General features: G+C 45.5%; 1 protein-coding gene across 1 annotated transcript in view; it reads right to left on the bottom strand.

The window, feature by feature from the left end:
• Positions 1-21,403, bottom strand: part of LOC118219211 (protein piccolo-like) — a 103,725-nt gene that overhangs the window by 36,480 nt on the left and 45,842 nt on the right. The window contains exons 7-12 of the mRNA XM_035402207.1: positions 19,182-20,983; positions 15,078-17,268; positions 11,729-11,755; positions 8,974-9,062; positions 8,470-8,545; positions 7,177-7,302 (exon numbers count right to left, since the gene is read on the bottom strand). Coding sequence (XP_035258098.1) covers positions 7,177-7,302; positions 8,470-8,545; positions 8,974-9,062; positions 11,729-11,755; positions 15,078-17,268; positions 19,182-20,983 — 4,311 coding nt within the window. The remainder of the gene's footprint in view (positions 1-7,176; positions 7,303-8,469; positions 8,546-8,973; positions 9,063-11,728; positions 11,756-15,077; positions 17,269-19,181; positions 20,984-21,403) is intronic.

The following is a 21,403-nucleotide window of genomic DNA, read 5'->3' as shown; positions in this document are numbered from 1 at the left end:
TGCCTGTATGCCAGCTCGTACGCAGGGTCAGATCCTAAAGAGCCCGAAGCCTCCTCCTTTATGCCAGCTAGTACACCGGGTCGGATCCTAATATTCTTATTAATCCAATAACCGATTTTCCTTTAATCGCTAATGGATAAACTTTTGACCTCAGATTCAGGGGCCCTAGATACTCACAAGACTCTCGACCAGACCTGGGTCAAATGCGTATTTGTTCAGGATACAAATACTTTTCTGTGCTCTATTGATCTTGCCTGGTGTAACTGAGCCTGTCAATGTGACCAGAAGGCAGGGTTTGCACTTTTTGAGAGTATTTCATTGGTTCCAATGCACCAGACGAGATACGATTTTGACCCAGGTCTGCTGTCAACGTAAGTTCCATCATATTTGAAGAAAGCATTCAAAATCTCATGGAAAAGTCACTGGTACTTTCTGACAACCCTCTAGAGAAGTCTTATCGGGGCAAGAGGTTTCCCTATCTTCCCATGTGTTACTCTTACCTAGCCAGGCAGGATACTCGCTACTCGCTAAACGGTACTATAAAGACTATATTATACTATAGAAACTGTACTATAAAGACTATACTATACTATACTATACTATACTATAGAAACTGTACCATAAAGACTATACTATAAATACTATTCAATAAATAATATACTATACTACAGAAACTGTACTAAAAAAGAACAGATTCTCAAACGGCATTTGTAACAAATCTCATATTCCCATGGTTTCAAGGAAAGGACTAATATTAAGTTTGACCGACATTTCTTTCTGTTTTGGACTGTGGTCACTTTTAACATAAAACATTGGGTGCTATGCCACTGCTGTCTGGACTACAGCCGCTTAAGTAAAAGCAAGGGTTCTGGATGCAGAAGTTTTCTGATACTGAACCGTGGGAAAGGCCATTTTAATTCCCCTCTGGTCACCGACTGAGGCCTCCTCCGGTATAAAACACTGAAGACACTTTCCGACTCCAATCTAAAATGTCGATCGAGGGCCATTTTGCAGCACTGGTAAAATAAGGCCCTGGCCTGCTTTTTACCTCTTCTGCCCTCCTCTCATTTCAGCGCGCTTCTAACCAACGTCCAGGCTGACATTTCAAATGGGTTTCGCTGCCCAGATTTCACACCGGCTGCACTGTGAGAAAACATCACCCCTGATGCTTTGTTTTACAGACAAACATCACCCCTGATGCTTTGTTTTACAGACAAACATCACCCGATGCTTTGTTTTACAGAAAAACATCACCCCTGATGCTTTGTTTTACAGACAAACATCATCCCTGATGCTTTGTTTTACAGACAAACATCACCCCTGATGCTTTGTTTTACAGACAAACATCACCCCTGATGCTTTGTTTTAGAGAAAAACATCACCCCTGATGCTTTGTTTTACAGACAAACATCACCCCTGATGCTTTGTTTACAGACAAACATCCCCCCTGATGCTTTGTTTTACAGACAAACATCACTCCTGATTCTTTATTTATAGACAAACATCACCCCGGATGCTTTATTTTACAGACAAACATCACCCCTGATGCTTTGTTTTACTGAAAAACATCACCCCTGATGCTTTGTTTTACAGACAAACATCACCCCTGATGCTTTGTTTTACAGAAAAACATCACCCCTGATGCTTTGTTTTACAGACAAACATCACCCCTGATGCTTTGTTTTACAGACAAACATCACCCCTGATGCTTTGTTTTACAGACAAACATCACCCCTGATGCTTTGTTTTCCAGAAAAACATCACCCCTGATGCTTTGTTTTACAGACAAACATCACCCCTGATGCTTTGTTTTACAGAAAAACATCACCCCTGATTCTTTGTTTTACAGACAAACATCACCCCTGATGCTTTGTTTTACAGACAAACATCACCCCTGATGCTTTGTTTTACAGACAAACATCACCCCTGATGCTTTGTTTTACAGAAAAACATCACCCCTGATGCTTTGTTTTACAGACAAACATCACCCCTGATGCTTTGTTTTACAGAAAAACATCACCCCTGATGCTTTGTTTTACAGACAAACATCACCCCTGATGCTTTGTTTACAGACAAACATCACCCCTGATGCTTTGTTTTACAGACAAACATCACCCCTGATTCTTTATTTACAGACAAACATCACCCCTGATGCTTTGTTTTACAGACAAACATCACCCCTGATGCTTTGTTTTACAGACAAACATCACCCCTGATGCTTTGTTTTACAGACAAACATCACTCCTGATTCTTTATTTATAGACAAACATCACCCCGGATGCTTTATTTTACAGACAAACATCACCCCTGATGCTTTGTTTTACTGAAAAACATCACCCCTGATGCTTTGTTTTACAGACAAACATCACCCCTGATGCTTTGTTTTACAGAAAAACATCACCCCTGATGCTTTGTTTTACAGACAAACATCACCCCTGATGCTTTGTTTTACAGACAAACATCACCCCTGATGCTTTGTTTTACAGACAAACATCACCCCTGATGCTTTGTTTTCCAGAAAAACATCACCCCTGATGCTTTGTTTTACAGACAAACATCACCCCTGATGCTTTGTTTTACAGAAAAACATCACCCCTGATTCTTTGTTTTACAGACAAACATCACCCCTGATGCTTTGTTTTACAGACAAACATCACCCCTGATGCTTTGTTTTACAGACAAACATCACCCCTGATGCTTTGTTTTACAGAAAAACATCACCCCTGATGCTTTGTTTTACAGACAAACATCACCCCTGATGCTTTGTTTTACAGAAAAACATCACCCCTGATGCTTTGTTTTACAGACAAACATCACCCCTGATGCTTTGTTTACAGACAAACATCACCCCTGATGCTTTGTTTTACAGACAAACATCACCCCTGATTCTTTATTTACAGACAAACATCACCCCTGATGCTTTGTTTTACAGACAAACATCACCCCTGATGCTTCATTTTACAGACAAACATCACCCGTGTTTTACAGATAAAAATCATACTTATTTTACAGACAACAGCGGCTTCGTTTTACTCCTCCTCCTCCTCCTCCTCACCTGCAGGTACGCGCAGGTGACCGGGTTAATCGTGCTCCATATTGATACACCTGCTCTCTCTCTCTCTCTCTCTCTCTCCCCCCCTCTCCCCCCCTCTCTCTCTCCCTCTCTCTCTCTCTCTCTCTCTCCCTCTCACCCTCTCTCCCCTCTCTCTCCTCCTCTCTCTCCCCCTCTCCCTCTCTCTCCCTCTTTCTCTCTCTCTCTCCCCCTCTCCCTCTCTCTCTCTCTCTCTCCCTCTCTCTCTCTCTCTCTCTCTCTCTCTCTCTCTCTCTCCCCCCTCCCTCTCCCTCTCCCTCTCCCCCTCTCTCTCTCTCTCTCTGAGGCGTCCGCAGCTCGGCCCTCTGCTTCAGGCTCTGACTGAGCGCCTGCACCATTATACTCGGGGAGCGCGGGCAGCTCTGAAACGCACATTAAACATTTATCTCATCTGGCCTCCAGGACACCATCTTAACTACTCCCCCTTCGTTTCTCATTTTTATCCCTCCCTTTTACCGTTCTTTTGTTAGCACTGTATCCCTTCTCGTTGCCTGTATGCTTTATATTTGTGCTCTGCAGCCTTTCGGTGTGAAGTAGCTCGTGATTTACCTGCACATGCAAACGCCTCGTAAAAATAAATGATTACTTTTTTCCTTTTAAGTTCTTTGGCAGATTTGCACTCACAAACATGTCTGAATTAACCATAATCTTACTAATGAATTTCCTTGATTGTTATTTTTCCAACCAGATCTAAAGGCACTAGTAAATCTCCTGTGTTCTGTACAGCACCTTGAGAGTGACAAAAGCACTCCATAAACACAAATGTATTAGCATTACGATACTAGTGTTATGTTTTAATATTGAAAAGCAAGCCTTGGTTCCCATCTACAGGCCAGTAGGTGTTCACTCTCACCCTAACAGAGGAAAGGAGCGCATTGCACAGGTGTATGGCCTTTACAGACCCGTAGGGCAGCAGTGTAGTATAATGGGTAAGGAGCTGGTCTTGTAACCTAAAGGTCACAGGTTCGATTCCCGGGTAAGGACGCTGCCGTTGTACCCTTGAGCAAGGTACTTAACCTGCATTGCTTCAGTATATATCCAGCTGTATAAATGGATACAATGTAAAATGCTATGTAAAAAGTTGTGTAAGTCGCTCTGGATAAGAGCGTCCGCTAAATGCCTGTGATGTAACGTAACGTAAGACTGGGATTCGTGTTCGCGAGGGTGCAGCATCCGGAGGCACGAGCTCGTTGTCACAGCCCATTTTTGGCTGAGGAGCGGGGGGAAATCGTGAGAAGGCCCAGCTCTTGTAGGAGGACTCCTTAAATGGAAGCAGGGGGGGGTGGATGGGTGGATGGTGGGTGGTGGGTGGTGGGTGGTGGGGGGGGGGGTGTCTGAAATCGTGCCGGCAGCACGCCCCCCCCCCCCCCCCCCCCCGCCAGCTTTCGTGACGTCCGTCAGGGCTGCCGTAATTCACAGGCGGCGTGAGAAAAAGAAAGAAGAAAAAGGGCAAAGAGAAAACGAGTAATAAATTGAAGTTCTCCTAGCCGGGGCGCAGTGTTATAAGCTGCGTAGGGTTTCAGACTGCGGGCCGGCATTAGTGCACTAAAGCGCCCATTGATCATGAGAGGAAAAAAATCAATAAAGCTTCCTTTAATTTCATTTTGAGCAACAGGACCCCCCAAAAAAATGATGTCATGAATATATAACAGCCTCAGGCAGACATTTAGGCACGGGGCAGATAAATGTACTTGTTCTGTACAAAGAAAGTTGAAATAACTCCAGCTTATTTTACAAAACTGTATTGAAACTGTACTATAAAGACTATATTATACTATAGAAACTGTACTATAAAGACTATACTATAGAAACCGTACTATAAAGACTATACTATAATATAGAAACGGTACTATAAAGACAATATTATACTATAGAAACTGTACTATAAAGACTATACTATAGTTAATATACTATACTATAGAAACTGTACTATAAAGACTATACTATACTATAGAAACTACTATAAAGACTATACTATAGAAACTGTACCATAAAGACTATACTATAAATAATGTACAATAAATACTATACTATACTACAAAAACTGTTCTAAAAAAGAACAGATTCTCAAACGGCATTTGTAACAAATCTCACATTCCCATGGTTTCAAGGAAAGGACTAATATTAAGTTTGACCGACATTTCTTCCTGTTTTGGACTCTGGTCATATTATCTACACACAACAAGAGTGAAACCATGTGACCAACAATAACACAGAAGGACTGCGTTTCTCACCCTGGCTCCCTCAGGCAAAGCTACTTCCTCCCCAACACAAGACACATCCTTTTGAATACGGTGTATCTCGGTATCTTTTAATATCTTATCTGGGTTTGCTCGAGACGCCCCTCAGTAGTAGAGTGCGAATTGAAGTGTGGATGGCTGTGCTGTGGCAGTTGTCTCTGGATAAAGCCGCTGTGTTTAGACAGTTCTGACCAGGCAAGCCCCTGTGTGCCCTGATACATGCTTTCGTAGTTTAACACCAAGCAACTATGCAAATATATTTAACATCCGATCCATAATTATGTTCTGCTTCAAAGTTTTGGACACTGAGGGCTTATGAGATGTACTCATGTTAACATTTTCATAACAGTATGTTCTGTACTACGCGGTGGAATACAAAGAAAAATGGAATTAAAAATAAAAAAATATTTTTTTCTTCATGTTTTACCCTCTGCTCAATACAACTTTAATTATGTGCATGTTAGATGTCTAGATGTACTAGTAAAAATTTTTTACATTTTTGTAAGTGAAACTTCTTCTTATGCGACTTATTTATGCCGGTAAAACAGGGAATTTGTATCCTTCCTGCTACAAATGAATTTTTTGCTCCTACATCAGTTCAGGTCTCCTGAGTCTGAGTATATTGCAAAACTACGAGTTCATTATAACCACGTGTGGCCACAAAGACAACAAAATAAATGATTTAATCAATTGCGCCACCTCTTGCAAACACAAGAAATAAGTCACGCTCGTTCCACAAAGTTCAACAAAAAGCTCAGAGACCTTTGTTATTTTTTCTCTCTCTCTCCGAATAGCCTCATTTTTGAAGTCGCTGTGAGTCACACGCCCCGGGCTTTGGGGGGGGGGGGGCAGACAGCGTGCGGAACAGGCCGCAGCACGACGCCACGCTCTTTCCACAACAGCGCGGCTCTTAATCATTTCCGTTAAAAAGCAAAAAAAAAAACATGCATTTTCGAAAACTGTTTCAACTTTCATTCGCTGGCGGGTCGGACCGTCGCCGGGTTTAGATCGAGGTGCCGCGGAGCGTGATGTCACATGGGTGACCTCAGTGGAAGTGAATAACCGCGCCCTCCCCCTCCGACTGACCAGCGTTCGGCGCCCCGCGTTTCTGAATGCTAAAACCGCCCCCCCCGGCGGGTTCCGACGTCCTTCGCCCGAGTCGCGATTCGCTAACGAGGGACGCGCTCGCGCGTCGCGAGCGCGGCGGCGGGCGTGGGGAAGGCACACACACCGGGGGAGCCGCGCGTTCGCGGGACGGAAAAAGGGGCGTCGGCATCACGGCGGGAAACCGGAGCACCTGCTCCTGATCCGAGTCCTCGACTTCGGACGCTCGTAGCGACGGACGCGTCGTCCTGGGACCCGCCGGTCAGGCAGCGCGGCGGCAAGGACCTTCCCCAGCCCAAGCTTCAGCCCATGCTAACCAAGCCAGAGAATGCTACATTAATGTGACAGGACAGCACTGCCCCTTTTACGCTAATCTCTTTGGATGTATGAAGAAGCCAGTCTGAAATTCATACAGCACATACATATAGCATATACACACATATATATATATATATATTTATATATATTTATACACACATAGAGAGGGAGGGAGAGTGAGAGGGAGCGCGAGAGAGAAACAGGGAGGGAGAGGGAGAGAGAGAGAGAGAAGGAGATGGAGAGAGTGATGGAGAGAAAGAGAGCAAGATGGAGGGAGAGAGAGAGAGGGGGGAGAGAAACAGGGAAGGAGAGGGAGGGAGAGAGAGAGAAAGAGATGGAGGGAGAGAGAGAGAGAGAGATGGAGAGATGACCTGTCCCAAAGCAACATTGGCAAGACGTTACTAAATGTTCTTCGCACCCTACCTTCCACAATCTGCCCCATCTGCTCAGCGGCGCCCCCTGGCATCACTTTGGCTATGTACGCTCCGATGTCCCCGCTGCTCCCGGGAATCTCCTTCCCCCCCACGACCCTTATACCCAACCCGTTCCCTGCAAATTACAAACCAGCACGCGGATCAGGATACGCACAACGTAGCTCCAAAACAATGTTTTCAAATAACGTGTAATACCCTGAACACACACCTTATTCAACGGTGAAATTACCAGCAATTTACATTTAATTACTGTCTGTGAAGTAAAAAATACTTTCTGGCAGTTGTTGGCACAGTTTTAAAACGGATCTCCTCACGTTGCAGAATTCATTTGTGGGATAATTTATAACCGTACAAGATAATCTGACAGGGAAATTAGACACCTAAGGACTTAATGACTGCACCGTGGACAGAAGCCAGGAGTGGCTTGAAATATCTACCTACGGTTAGGATCCTAAATTAGCATGAAATCTGAGACAAAGCACCACCTTGCTGTGCTCCCTGTACCCAGAGCGTCTTCTGGGTGAAGACTTTTAAAACTGTATGACCATAACACACTGTAGTGTGACACTTTCCCAGTGCATTCTGGGAGCTTTTGTCGATCACGTCCCTGTTTAATAACCACTTAGGTAAGTACTATTCTTAAAAAAGCTCTACATTTTATTAACTAAATTCTCCAAATTAAACCAGTTTTGAGTGGCAACTTGTTGCACAGTTATTACAGAATATTTCATAACCTCTGTTGCCCTTATTCTGATCTCAAGCATTCAAAAACAAAAAAAAAAGTAATCTCTGGCCATGTTAAAGTTTTTTTTAAATTAAATGTTAAAGGCACGGCTGCCCAACCCTGTTCCTGCAGATCTACCATCCTGTAGGTTTTCATTTCAACCTTAATTTGACACACCTGATTCTACTAATTAGCAGGTCAGTGAGATCTCCAGCTGTTGAATGAGGTGTGCCCTCTTAGCGTTGGAGTTCATACCTACAGGACGGTAGATCTCCAGGAACAGGGTTGTGAAACACTGGGTTACATTCATCTGCATTTTTCAATAGCTGAATCTTATTCTATCACAACGTGTCTGTGTTTCAGAAGGTCCACATTGTTTGACAGGCCCAGAAAGTAAGTTTTATTGGCTGCCACAGTATTTTATATTGATATTGTGGTCACCAAGTATGACTTAATAACTGCTTATTGATACTGCAAGAGAACCATTGTCCAGTCTTGTGCACAACTGCGCAGTTTTACCCACTGTGACATTGCCGTGCTATGATGCCAAAACGTTACCTGACACGCTGCGGTCTTTCGGATCTGTCTGCAGCTTGACTCTAGCATGGGGGAAAGGGTAGTGAGTTGGTTTCATCTGGAGGGAAAACACACAACAACGCGCTTTAATGAACTGCAAAAAAATGAAAATAACACGTAGCCTAAGTGAGCTCCTGGAGCACATCGTAATGGCCCAATTTTACATACTCACTCGGTAAACAGTCGTAAATTTACATCCAACGACCAAAGAGAACTCAGAAGTCCGTTGTTTTTTTTTACACAGTAAAATGTCCAGGGTCAATTCGACTCTTACGAGAGTAGCCATGAGTCCAATTGCGACCATACGTACTCTGTAAGAGTCGATTTAACGATGAACATTTTACTGCGCGGTCTCTCTTTCTCATATCAATGTTTCGCGTTGCGTTAAATGGCAATGATTCCGTAGCACGAAAAAACCAGCGAATTGAGCAGAGTCGCCGACCGTTTCCCGTTTAACTCCCGTTAATGACGGGGGAGTTGCCTCACCTGTCTGCGCTCCAGCGCGTGCGCGCTCTCCAGACGCGCTTCTCGAGGCTTGTCGAACCAATCGGTCTCCTCGTGGCGCAGGTGATACGCTTTTGGGGGAAAGAAACGTGTTGAACCGATTCGCTCTGGCCCCAGAAAATACGCAGCTAAAACGGTCATGCATGACTACCCTGGCTCTCGTTCTCTGGCTGAAGAGCTGAGTGGACAAATCATGCAAGAAAAGTGTGGAACACAGAGACAGGAAGCAGAGACTTAACAGAAACGAAATCGAGACAGTACTGGTACATTGGCAGTGGAGGAGATAAAAGAGTCTTCCACGTGTCAACTAGACTATAAAAAAAAAAAAAAAAAAAAAATCAAAAAGAAAAAAAATTAAGAAAAAAAAAAAGTCACACTTTCAGCAAATCAAAACCTCAAAAACTGTTTCACTGAAAATGCTTGCAATGCCCTTTCAGTTTTTTGAGCAAATACTTTTTATGGAATTAATTTAGAAAAAAAATGTGACCACAGGCATTGCTCAGGGTAAATCCTAAAGTAAAAAATGTATTAAAATGCTAAATTTACCAACGCACTTCCCAGCGTGAAATGAGGGGCTGGACGTTTTGGTTTTGGTTAGTTCATCACCTCTCCTGGGTTTTCAGTGGCTGGGTCCTGCATTTTCACTTTTATGAAGTTGTTTATTCATAAGATAAAATTATGCTGTGTTTTCATAAGCCTGCAATATTGAACAAGCTAACAAAATCGGAAAAATGAATATGAGCTGTTTGACAGCAAGACTGAGCCTCTAAAAAATAAAAATATTTTCATGTATTTGATCCTTTTCAGTGGGGTGGGGGAGGCACAGATGGGCTAGTGGTATGGGGGGATTCTGTATGGCATGTCAGATGCACCATGTTCCAACTTTATCAGTTCCCCTAGTTGACTCCTCTATCCTTCTGCTCAAAGAGAAAACAAAAGGTCACATTGCTGAAGAAGCTCATCTCAGAGAAGTGCCGGTTCTCATGTTGAGTATCCTCATTTGACGCATTCACAGATTAAGCGGTTTAAGTGTTCTTTCATGGCTTGTCAGAATCTAAAAATAACAAAACGTCATGCACTAGGAAGTTAGCAATCGCTAAAGCTGGCTATATGCAGTACAACGTCCTCTCCTGTGGCGACACCCTATGCTTTCCCTAGTTATGATGTGTGTGTTCTTCAAAAATCTGCTTTTCAGAATCCTTAAGGTACTAAAATTAGGTATTGCAACTCATAATGACTGGAGAGAGCACATTATAATTTGAAAGGAAGTCGTTTTATGGGATTTGATCCAAACACATTTTTGGAGTGATCGCATTAGGGCATTAGGGCATCTCTTCAGAAGCCCTCTTTCTGTAGGCAGAAGTAGAGGCAGGTGAGGCTGCAGGGGGGTGGGTTGGGTGGGTTGGGGGGGTTGGGGGGGACTAGCGGAACTGATTACCCAGGGCAAGGGGGCTCCTCAAAATGCCTGAACTAAAGTTTGCTTTGGCCTACTATTTTAAAGGGGGCCTGCATATGCACAGGGTCCAGACTTTCCTGCTGCACCCCTGTCTGCAAGACGTATTTTAAAAATGTATTGGTACATGAAATACTCCTCAGTGGTTCAAGGTTCATGTGTAAAAAATTAAATGTGAAATATCATATTGCTAAGGTATGTTGAGCGTCAAGAAAAGCTGCAATTTACCAACACTACTGTTGACAAAATGCAAAAACAGCGTTCTTAAAAATACGATGCAGAGTAATTTTATGGAAAACAAATATACTGCATATATTGTAAATATGTGGACTTTTTTTGTAAAACATAAAAAATGTATTTTAGAGCAATGTATTTTACAAAAAAATAAATATTGCAATACCTGAAAGCTGCAATCATGTTTATTCTTGCCCATATTTTGTGGCGTTGCAATATTTTGACAGTATATTTTATTTCAATATATTGTAGTACATTTCATTTCCATACCGGTAGTCAAATTGGCTTAAAAAATATGAAGGATGATAATATTGGGCCACTTGTTAGAAACAGACACTGTCCTATATTTGAGCAATGGCCTTTCAAGACATTTACCAAGCCTGATGTTCAATTATTCTGTCAATGTAATGGGTGATAATAGCCATATTCTGGAGACTAAAAAAAAATAGATCATTTAAATTTGCGTTATATACATGAAAGTGTGTGCAAACAAATTAGTATTTCCACAGAGAAAGACCGTCTGACGATTATCAGATTTAAAAAATTTTTCTTTTTCCTCAAAAGCCAATTCCCAGAAAAATGCGATAGGGAGTGAAAAGTTGCCAGATGGAACACAGTACTCAAGTCGCTGCAGTGAAGGACGTACGCCTCAAAATGGCCGCTCGGCATCAGCTAACCATTAGCGGTACGCCAGAATGCAGAGTCGGTCATGGCGCGCGGCGTGAAACCAATGGCTGAGGTGGGAGAGAGGAATGGCGGCCGCTCGCCGAGGAGCCGGTACACGGGGCGGGGCTCACTGTGCATTCAGACACATTCTGGCACACGTATGCATGACCGCACCTGATATGCGATGTCTGGGGGGGGGGGGGTTCCCCCCCAAAATGGCCGCTCGGAGCGCGTTATGAACATGGGTACCGATGGGTTTCGGGGGGGGGGGGGAGTGGGGGGTTGCCACGGAGATGCAGTTTGTTCAAACCATGAGACAACATGGCGGGGGGAATATTTATGCTGTATGGGGGGGTTGGGGAAGTCATGTTGTTATTATCTCACCTTCGGCATCCCAGCAAGCGGCTCCTGCTGTGATGCAAAGTTATATTTTAGGAACTAAACAGCAAAATGCGCTACAAGAGAAGGTTAATGATTCCTACAGGGTAAAACAGAACAGAGAGCATACCCTTCGCAGACTTACAATCTACTTTCTACATGCTGCAGGTTTGTAACATGCACTTAGTCACAGTTTAACTTACAGTACAAGCTACTGAATATATTATGCTGTTTTTACTAGTCGTTTATCATATTCATTTCTCTTAAAGCCACCAAAGAGTTCCTTAATTGTGTGACCATACTGAAGTATTACATGATACAGCAAATGTGACATTTTACCTCCTGTTTAACTTCGATACAGTGCTGTTTTGGTCATAAGGCCCTTAACTTGTCTTTTGAAGCACGTAATGATCCTGTTTTACCAGCAAAAGTTTGTCAGAATCCTACATGGGCCACAAACATTTGGCATCAGATCCCAAAGAGTTTTGTAATATACTCATCTGCTGGGTCTCAGGCAGTGGAAAGGATACATAAACGGTCACTCTAATCCAACAGAAGGAAAAAAAAAACAGGTGATACTGTGCTATAAAAAAAATAATCCCTCCATGTGTGAAAGATATTGATGTGCTACGAAACAATATCACAGAGACTTCGGTGTCAAGTCAACATCATCAAACGAGGAGGCTAAGATATTTATAAAAACGTACTTTTGCTCGGTCTGTGGTACATGAGGCAAACGTGCCGTAAAATGTGATCTCAGTATAGGATTACATTTCATTGTTAGTGAAACCGATGGGCTGCCATCTTGTTTGCCGCCAAACGTATGTGTCGCAGTATGTAGACATTTTGATACTGTTCCCCCACGGCTTCCCAAAGCGTACACGACTAGCAGTAGAAGAATACAGATACGTTTATCAACACAGAAATAACTTAGGATGTATAATACGGGGGATGGAATATAATAAGATATTGCACAGGTAGTGATTACAATGCAGCACAGAAAAGCGAATACTCATGCTCGATTCTACTTTAGAGGCAAAAACAGGAAAAAAACTAAACGAAACGCTGACGAGAAAAATTATTGCAACGTAAGTGGTAATTAGCAACCCGCCTCCCCTCTCCAATCTCTCCAGAGGTCTCTAAAGACCCGTGGTCTTTGGCAGTTTGACGTTCTTAAAGTGGGGCTGCAATTGCCTGAAATGCACAAGTGCTCTTGCGCTGAGGGGCGAAGTTCGTTCCAGAACAATCTATGACAAGAGAGACTCTGAACTGGAGTCCAGCCCTCGTGCTATTGGGGATTGTTTTCTGGAGCACATTCGAGGAACCTTCTCACTGTATACATTCTGGTCTCTCGCTACTTTTTCTACATCGATCGTGTCAAGTACACATCAGTGATGTCATAAAACACAGTGGGGGGGTTACTCATAAACAATGGCGGCTGCTTCTCTGAGCCTCACAAAATGTACTACCCGGTGACATTTACTGGTTCATAAGAGTAAGCCACTGAATGATCACGTTGATGCTTTGAAAGCAATGTCAACAGGCTAAAGACAGAGCGCTATCAGCAGAACTACTTTAGTATCAAACATCTGAAGATAAATTATAAATATTTTATGCGTTCGTTCGTCTTGCAAAGTTGTGCACACCGTCTCTATGAAAACTCAAAGACATGCAAATTGTTGTTGATTTATTCAAACTGAACCACACAGGGTCTTACATACACAGCCATGCATTTATGGAAGAAGTGGTATAGTTACATAATCAGGACGTTATACAAGTAAACAATGAGGGGGAGCATTGACACATGCTAGTAATGTGTACGGCAAAAACTTATGACTGTAAAAGTCTGACTATAAAAATCTTGAAAACCCGAAAATATTCAAAGCAAAATCGGTCTTAATTAAATCAACAGGACTATACTATTTTAAGAATAACAGCCTAAACAAACAAATAAATACAAGTCTACAGGTAAGACCACCCTTGCAATTAACAGCTGTCAGACCTAACCTAAGTACTGTAAATTGTGCTATCCGAAATCAACATAGACACCAGATTAGCATATCACAATATAATGTGCAAAAGGTCTTTTCAGAAAACCGGACCATTTCTATCATTGGAAGAAACGTGTGCTGTAAGGGCAAAACACATATTGGAATATGAATTACATGCATATTCAAAACCTGAATGCAATCAGCTTTGCCTCTACAAAGAGATAGTCACTGTGCTGTTTACTGAGAGTTAATATTGCATACAGTACCTTTAAAAAGCAAAAAAAAAAACCTCTGATGCCTCAGGCAAAAGCTGAGGATACTTAAAACTTAAAAGAGTGTTGACCTGCCTTCCTAAAGGCAAATCCATTTCTCAATGAGAAAGAACACAACCTTCGAAATAATGGTTTGTGTGGGTATGTTTAAAATGTCATTGGGATAGTTATGCAGTGTGGTGCTTTAATGTGTCTATTATTCTCTTTCAGTCAGCTTCTGGCTGCACCCAGATAAAACAGACAATGAATGTTTAAGTTTTTCGCCTTTTCTTCCAAAATTTAATGCACTGCAACTTTGGAACATTCACTGCAGGATTTACTTTTTGAATTTTGAAAGGTCAATATTTCAACTCAAGACATAAAGCATTTTTGCGAAATGTCATCACCCAGTTATTACTGAACAGTATGAATGTTTAAAGCACAACAACTGATCTTTTTTGCTCAAAACAGGTCGATTTGATTTCTGTGAATATGAAGACCTTTACCTTGAATATTAAAGTAAAATATGCATCTTCAACTCACGGGCGAAAAAACTAAAAACTTTAATTCCTGTGTTTTAAAACATGTCCCAGAGGCACTTCTTACATTGTACAATTTCTGATAAGAAAGCAGAAAGGTATGTCACAGACACAAACTTCTTTCATAGCCAGTGCTGTATATTTGTAGTTTCAAGTGATTCGCTTATGTAAGACTAAAATCTACAATTAAATATTATTTTTCAAACAACTCGACATGCAAGTCACAGAGAAACGACACATACAAGTACATTCGGCGAGAAGGTCGCACAAACACAAGGAGCGATATACAGAAAGCGCGTCGTAAAAAGGCTAAATGAAAAGAAAAGACTACAGACCAGAGCGTGCATCGAGGGCAAACAGAACGCAGGTAAGAAGAAAACGGTTACAGTCATAGACGGCGAACGGAAGCAGAACAAGACACAAACAAAAACAAAAACAAAAACAAAAAGAAGAGAAAAGGAAATAAAAGGAAACTTATAGTGCGTGGACAGGAGTCGCAGTCAGGCCGCATGCAGTGAGGGCAGACCCCCAGAGCGGAAGCGGGGGGGGGGGGGAGCACCGGGGCTCAGGTTACCTTCGCTGTCCGACATCGCCCCCTGCAGGTCGTCCATCATGAAGGCGACGTCCCGGTCGTAGGTCCCGCGGGTCCGGGACTCCTCTCTCATATGCTGCTGGACCTCAGGGAGGGAGTGGCTGGAGCCAAACTGGTCCCTGGAGTCCGCAGATATGGGCGGGAGGGGCCCGGCGGACGCCCGCGCCATGCCCATGGGCTGGCCCACGGGACTCAGGGGGCTCTCCTCCTCGGAGTTCTGCGCCACGATCGGGATGCGCCCCCGGCTCTGGCTGATGGGGAGGCTGGTCGGCTTGACTCTCGCCGTCGCGGGGGCCGCGCCGAAGGAGGCGTCCAGGGGCTCCCCGTCCGGCTTCAGCCTCAGGGAGGAGCTGGACGCGTCCCTCTTGATGGAGAGGTCGAGGCCATAGACGGAGGAGGGCCTGGAGGAGGGCCTGGACCTGCTACCGCTGGGGTACGTGCCGTCGTCCACCAGGGAGGAGCGCACGGTCGGGCCCAGGTTGAGCGTCTGGCCCAGGTTCAGGGAGTGGGCCAGGTTGGCCCCCAGGGTGGAGCCCAGGTACTTCTGCTGCTCGGCGATGTTCTTCCTCAGGCCGAAGGTGATTTCGTCCTGCAGCAGCCTCGCCCTGGAGGACAGCGCGCTGACCGAGGAGGCACTGGACCCCAGGTAGCTGCCGTAGTCCGGCTCCAGGTCTCGGCTCTCTTGGATGGGGGAGAACTTGGTGACCTTGGGGTCCATCAGGGCCTTTTTGTGCTTGGCCTGTTTCTGGTAGAGCACGGAGGCGGGGAGCTGCTTGGCCGCCTGCTTCTCCAGGGTCAGCCTGCCGATGCTGTACTTCTCCGCCTTGGGGAAGTGCCTGTAGCCGCTCTCACCGGGGTAGTAGTGCGGCAGGCCGGTCAAGTGGTCCAGCCCCTCGGCGCCCCGCCGGAACTCCTGCTTGATCTGCTGCTTGAGCAGCTTCAGCTCGTAGGGCTCCTCCATGGAGTCCTCCTCTCCTTTGCCGTAGGGGTGGAGCCTGGACGACGTCTGCAAGGGCCCCAGGAAGTCGGCTACCTCGGCAGCGCGTCGCACCTCGGCGGCCCGCAGGAGCCGGTCGGCCTTGGCCAGGTCCTTGTCCGGGATGGAGAAGCCGGAGGAGAGCCCCGCCGAGCCCTTGGTGAGCTCGCCGATGTCGTCGATGAGGACGTAGTTCCTGTGGTGGTCGATGTCGGCGTAGAAGGAGTCGGCCGAGATGCTGGACATGGGGCTGCTGGCCATGCTGCCCCGCTCCTCCAGGCCCAGCCTCAGGTCCAGCCCGCCGTACTTGCCCCCGCCCAGGTGCGCCATGCCGTAGCCGGGGTCGGCCGAGGAAGAGCCCATCATGAGGGGCTGGCTGCGGATGACCTCGTAGTTGGTGGTGATCTTGGGCTCCAGGTCGGACAGAGTGGCCTGCCGGGCCTTCTGCTGCAGGAGGAGCATTTGGGAGGAGTGCTGGTAGCCCTGCTGCTGGGACGGCTGGTGGGAGCTCTGGGGGTAAGAGAGAGTGGGCACCGAGGAGTAGACGGACTGGGACTGGTACGGGGACACCTGCTGGTGGTAGAGGGAGGGTTGGTAGAGGGTCTGCTGGGAGTACTGCGTGGCAGCGGCCTGGGTCTGCGGGGCGTAGGGGTACTGGGCGTAGGGACCCTCCGACTGGCCGTACCGGGCCTCGTTCTGGGTGTGCGGCGGGATGAACTGGTTGAGCTCGGACTGTGGCGCCGTCCTGGGCCTCTCGCGCCCGTGCCCGTTCCCGCCCCGGGGCTCCCGGATGTTGCTGACCTCGCTGTCGGACATGTAGTCCCGCTCCTCGGCCACGCCCTGCAGGTAGGCCCTCTCCCGCTTCTCCCTCTCCTTCAGCAGGGCCTCCTTCCTCCGGTTGATGCCCATCTCCAGGTAGCGCAGCTTGGCGTCGATCTCCTTCTCCTCCTCGTCCAGCTCGGCCTGCTTCTTGCGGAGCTTGGAGGACTCCCGCTCCACCAGGTCCAGCTCCCGGTCGATGTCCTGCAGGATCTTGGCCCGGGCGATGGTGGTGTTCCTGCACAGGCGCCGGCGGGCGGAGCCCGTGCTGTATCCCGATTGGCTGCCGGCGGCGTCGTCCTCCGGCGGCGGGTTCGGGAGGGTGCGTTTCACTTTCTTCTGAGTGCCCGACGGAGTGCTGCTCTGCGAACCTTTGCTCTGAGCGAAGGAAGAAAAGACATGAGAGCCAGACTGAACCGTTCCTCTGAAAAACAAGAGCCCTGAGAAACTATTGCTTAAGTCCCCGGAGAAACTTCTCAAACTGTCATTTTAATGGATAGAATTAAACTGTGTTTGTTTTTTCAAACACACATTTTCATTTTGAATATGCTGATGGTCTGCAGGGAATTAAACATAACATTTAATTAATAATAAATATTTAGCTCATCTAACAAGAACAGGAATGATTCCTGGGCCATTTTATCAGTTTATATTTCTTAAAGTATATTCATTTTTGCTAATGTGTTTTACTGATAAAGTAAAAACACAATTAAGATAAAGCAGAAATATTTAGCAAAACAGAAACTGTTTCACCCTTGCCTGATTCATAGATGATGATAAAATATTCCAAATAATTAGCATTGAAAGTTACCTATAAGATACTTTTATAAGGGTAAAAAATTTTAATGAAATCCCTTGTCTTGGGAATGAATTTCCTTCAAGCTCAGCAATTGGTTTTTTTTGTTGTTGTTTATATGTAGGAGAAACTTGCTCCAAACTCAAAATCATTTCGGGCAGGAAACTGATTTCTACATGACCAGAGAGGGTCACCATAATGGAAAATCAGACAATATCCTCCATTTCTCTCCAGCTGTGTGAAGCTTTTTCAAACTCTAAAAGCAACATTAATTTTCTCCATTCTCACACAATCCCCAGGGTTTGATATATAATATAATTTCATGCCAACAAGTGAATAGCATCAATTGACCATTATGACAATGTCATTAACAGTAATATGCAAATGGCTGTAATGACAGAAAGCAACTTTGTTTAAAAAAAGTAACTTTGTTTAATACTACATGTGGGCCCTGTGTATGATGAGTATGCATAGAATTTTTCAAATAACCAAATAAATTGCTGCTGTTGTAACATCATCATCCAATTCCTGTGCTTTCGGACAGTGACAATTTAATAATTAAAAAAGTAAATTAAAAGCAAATTCATCTACAAAAATGTGAAACATCAATGTCTGTTTAAAAAGACTGTGAAACACCTCTCACTGCACTACAACAGTTAAAAAAGAATATAAGAACAACTGCAGAAGGTACACAAAAAACAGGAATAAAAAATCCTTAAATTTCCTTAGGAGTACACTTAAAGCACCCAACAATAATGACCTACATTTAAAAGGGAATATCTGATCAGCAGAGGTGTTACCCTGAAAAGTGCTGACAGCGTTAAGCAAAGTAACATTCACGGTGAGTGCACAGAAAACCTATAGATGAAAGCCATATATTTTTTGAAATGGCTGGATGTATGTATTAGATGTATAAGATGTATTGAGTCAGTGGACCGTGTGCACGCAGAGATAAATGGGATCCTATATTCATCAGAAAAAGTAAGGCCATAAACATATTTCAGTGAAGCTTAGATTTAGAGCGCCACATTGAGTTACCTGAACTTTTCTTGATTTTTTTTATCTCAAGACAGTATCAGTCACACTTGAGTTACTGCCCGGACTTCAGAGACGTGAAGCTGAGGTTTTAAACCCAATCTGACTGTCTTAACTGCAAGAGGCAAGACTTTGCAAGAACATTTCCACACCCATTCTGTCTGTTAAACCAGAAGGGAGGTAGGCGTGATATAGCACTGGCAGAAAACGGTGGTGCATTCAGAGCTTAATAAAAGTTCAAGTGCGTGCAGTCTGAAAAGGAAGACGGCTATTACATGTTGTTCTTGTAAATTCAACTGAATAATATATGAATGTAACAATAACAACAACAATAATAAGCTTAACACACATCACGTTGTTTTGTACAGCAGTTGTATGCTAGGGAATTATTCACACTTTTAACAACCATTTTTAACGTAACGTCACAGAATCAACACGTTGATGCCGCGAAGGTACTCACTGAGTAAATGTCGGCGTACTGGAAACCAGCCCCAGCCCTCTCCTCTGCAGGACTCTGGGAGCGTTGCGTGGCCTTCATCGTCCGTCCTTGAGGGGGCTTAGACGGATCCGCAGTCAACATTTTCTGGGGGCTCACTTCCCCGACGGATTTATCATATTGAGCTCTTTCTATCGATTTGCTCGGGGACAGGGGTGAGATGGGCGAGTACAGCACTTTGGGGGACTTGGGAGGGGAAGGCGCGACTTGGAGGGAGGAGTCAGCCTTCAGGTGGGTGCTGTAGCCGATCTCTAAGGGGGTGGGCCGCCTCCTATCCTTCTCGGGAGACGACGTGCCAGAGCCCGTGTCTGCCTGGCAGGTTGCACTGCCTCCTCTGTAGGTCCTTTCTAACGAGGAGCCGTGCCTTCCGATCTCCAGCTTGGTGTCAAACTGAGCCTTGACCGATGGCCTTTTGATAGTTCCGGAAGGATCCGTCTGCACTGAGATCTCGGCAACAGTCTGGATGGCGATGCTGGAGACCTTGGATCCCTGCTTGCTGGAGCGTGACCTACGCCTGCTCCTCGCGGGGATATCCCAGTCATCCTGGTCCTCATCGTCTGTCTGGACACTGGAGTCCACGCTCTTCTTGTTCCTCCTCTTCCGTCCGGAGTAGGCCTTCTCCGTGCCATCCTCCTCGTCGGTCTGAACCCCGCTGTCTACGATCTTCTTGTTGGGAACCGTGGTCGCCCTTTGGGCGACCTGCAGATGCCTTTGGTTCTCGTTCTGTGGTGTTTCGGTTGAGCTTGGCAAGCTGGTGATGTAGTGGGCGACTCCCTCCGTGGGAACCGTGTACCAGGTGGTGTTCTGCTGCAGTTCGAGGCCGGTGGCTGAGGATGACGTGGTGGCGTCGTCCTGCACCGGCCAGTACTGCCCGTTGTCTCCCGCTACGTACTGCTGGTCCAGGGGCACCTGCTCGGAGCCAGTGAGTGAGCCTCCTTCCGACGGTTCATAGCCATATGGGTACAAGTGTCTCATTTTCTGCTCCTCCAGCTGCTGCTGGAGTTGTTGCTGGAGCTGCTGGATCTGCTCCAGCTGGAGCTGCTGCTGGGCGTAGGTCTCCTGCTGCATCAGCAGGTGGGCCTGGTGCTCCTCCTCCTGCTGCAGGAGGAGCTGCTGCTTCATTGACTGCAGCTCCTCCAGCTCCTTCTGGACGAGCAGCTGCTCGTGCTCGCGGAACCTCTGGATCTCCAGCCGCTCCCACTCCAGCTCCTCGGCCAGTCGGAACTGCTTCATCTTCTCCAGCTCCAGGAAGTCTCGCTCCATCTGGTACTGCTGCTGCGCGTCGTCCGCCATCAGCGGAGAGGCCAAGGCCTCCAGCGACGCAGCTATGGCCTCCAGCGACGCGTCCGTGTACGCGTCGTGGAGCGACGTCCCGGCGGGAAGCAGCTGGGGGAACGCCGCAGACATCCCGCCCATCTCTTGGCTGACAGATTGTTCTTGCACTGAGGCTGCAGTGGGTAAGAAACTGTAGGACTGTGAAAGGGTCTGGTCTTCCAGAGGTGCTGCTGGCACAGTGTCATGAGCGTGCATTCCTGGCAAGGCGTTGTATGTTGTACTAAATAGTGATCCTGGCTGGGTAGTGATTGCATATGTGGATGGAACTGGTGCGGCTATGGAAGAGTACACCACCCCATTTGAGGACCTGAGGACACTATTTACACCAAAGTGTGTTCCCACAGTAGGAGTGATTCTGGCTTGGGAATATTGAGGAATGGTCATTCCAGAATAGGCTCCTGCACCCTTGCTTGAGTAGTCCATAATTTCACCTGCAAAGGTTCACAAATATACCTCAGTCCTTAAAATATGACATATGTACAACTGTAGACTGACTGAAAAACCATGCCCATCCAGAGGAAAGAAAACAAATCAGAAAGCATGCAAAAAAAAAAAAAAAAAAAAAAAAAAAAACCTCCAGCGTTGTGTAGTTAGCAGGAAGCAAAGCCAAAACACTGTGGAATAACACGCAGGCACATGCACGCATCTGTGTACAAAAAGGAAAAAAGAAAAAAGGAAAACAAAAATTACATTGATACCAATGCATACACTGATTCATTTTCAAAATAGACAAAAATAGACACAACACAAAAAGAAAAAAATTCAAAAGAGTCACAGGTATCAACCAGGGATGAGTGGCAGCAATTCAAAAGGGTATTTCAAAGACAGATCCGCCACCATCCCCTCATACT

The sequence above is a fragment of the Anguilla anguilla genome, chromosome 19 (assembly GCF_013347855.1).
Source record: "Anguilla anguilla isolate fAngAng1 chromosome 19, fAngAng1.pri, whole genome shotgun sequence".
Lineage (NCBI taxonomy): Eukaryota > Metazoa > Chordata > Actinopteri > Anguilliformes > Anguillidae > Anguilla > Anguilla anguilla.
This window is presented reverse-complemented; position numbering and strand designations above follow the sequence as displayed.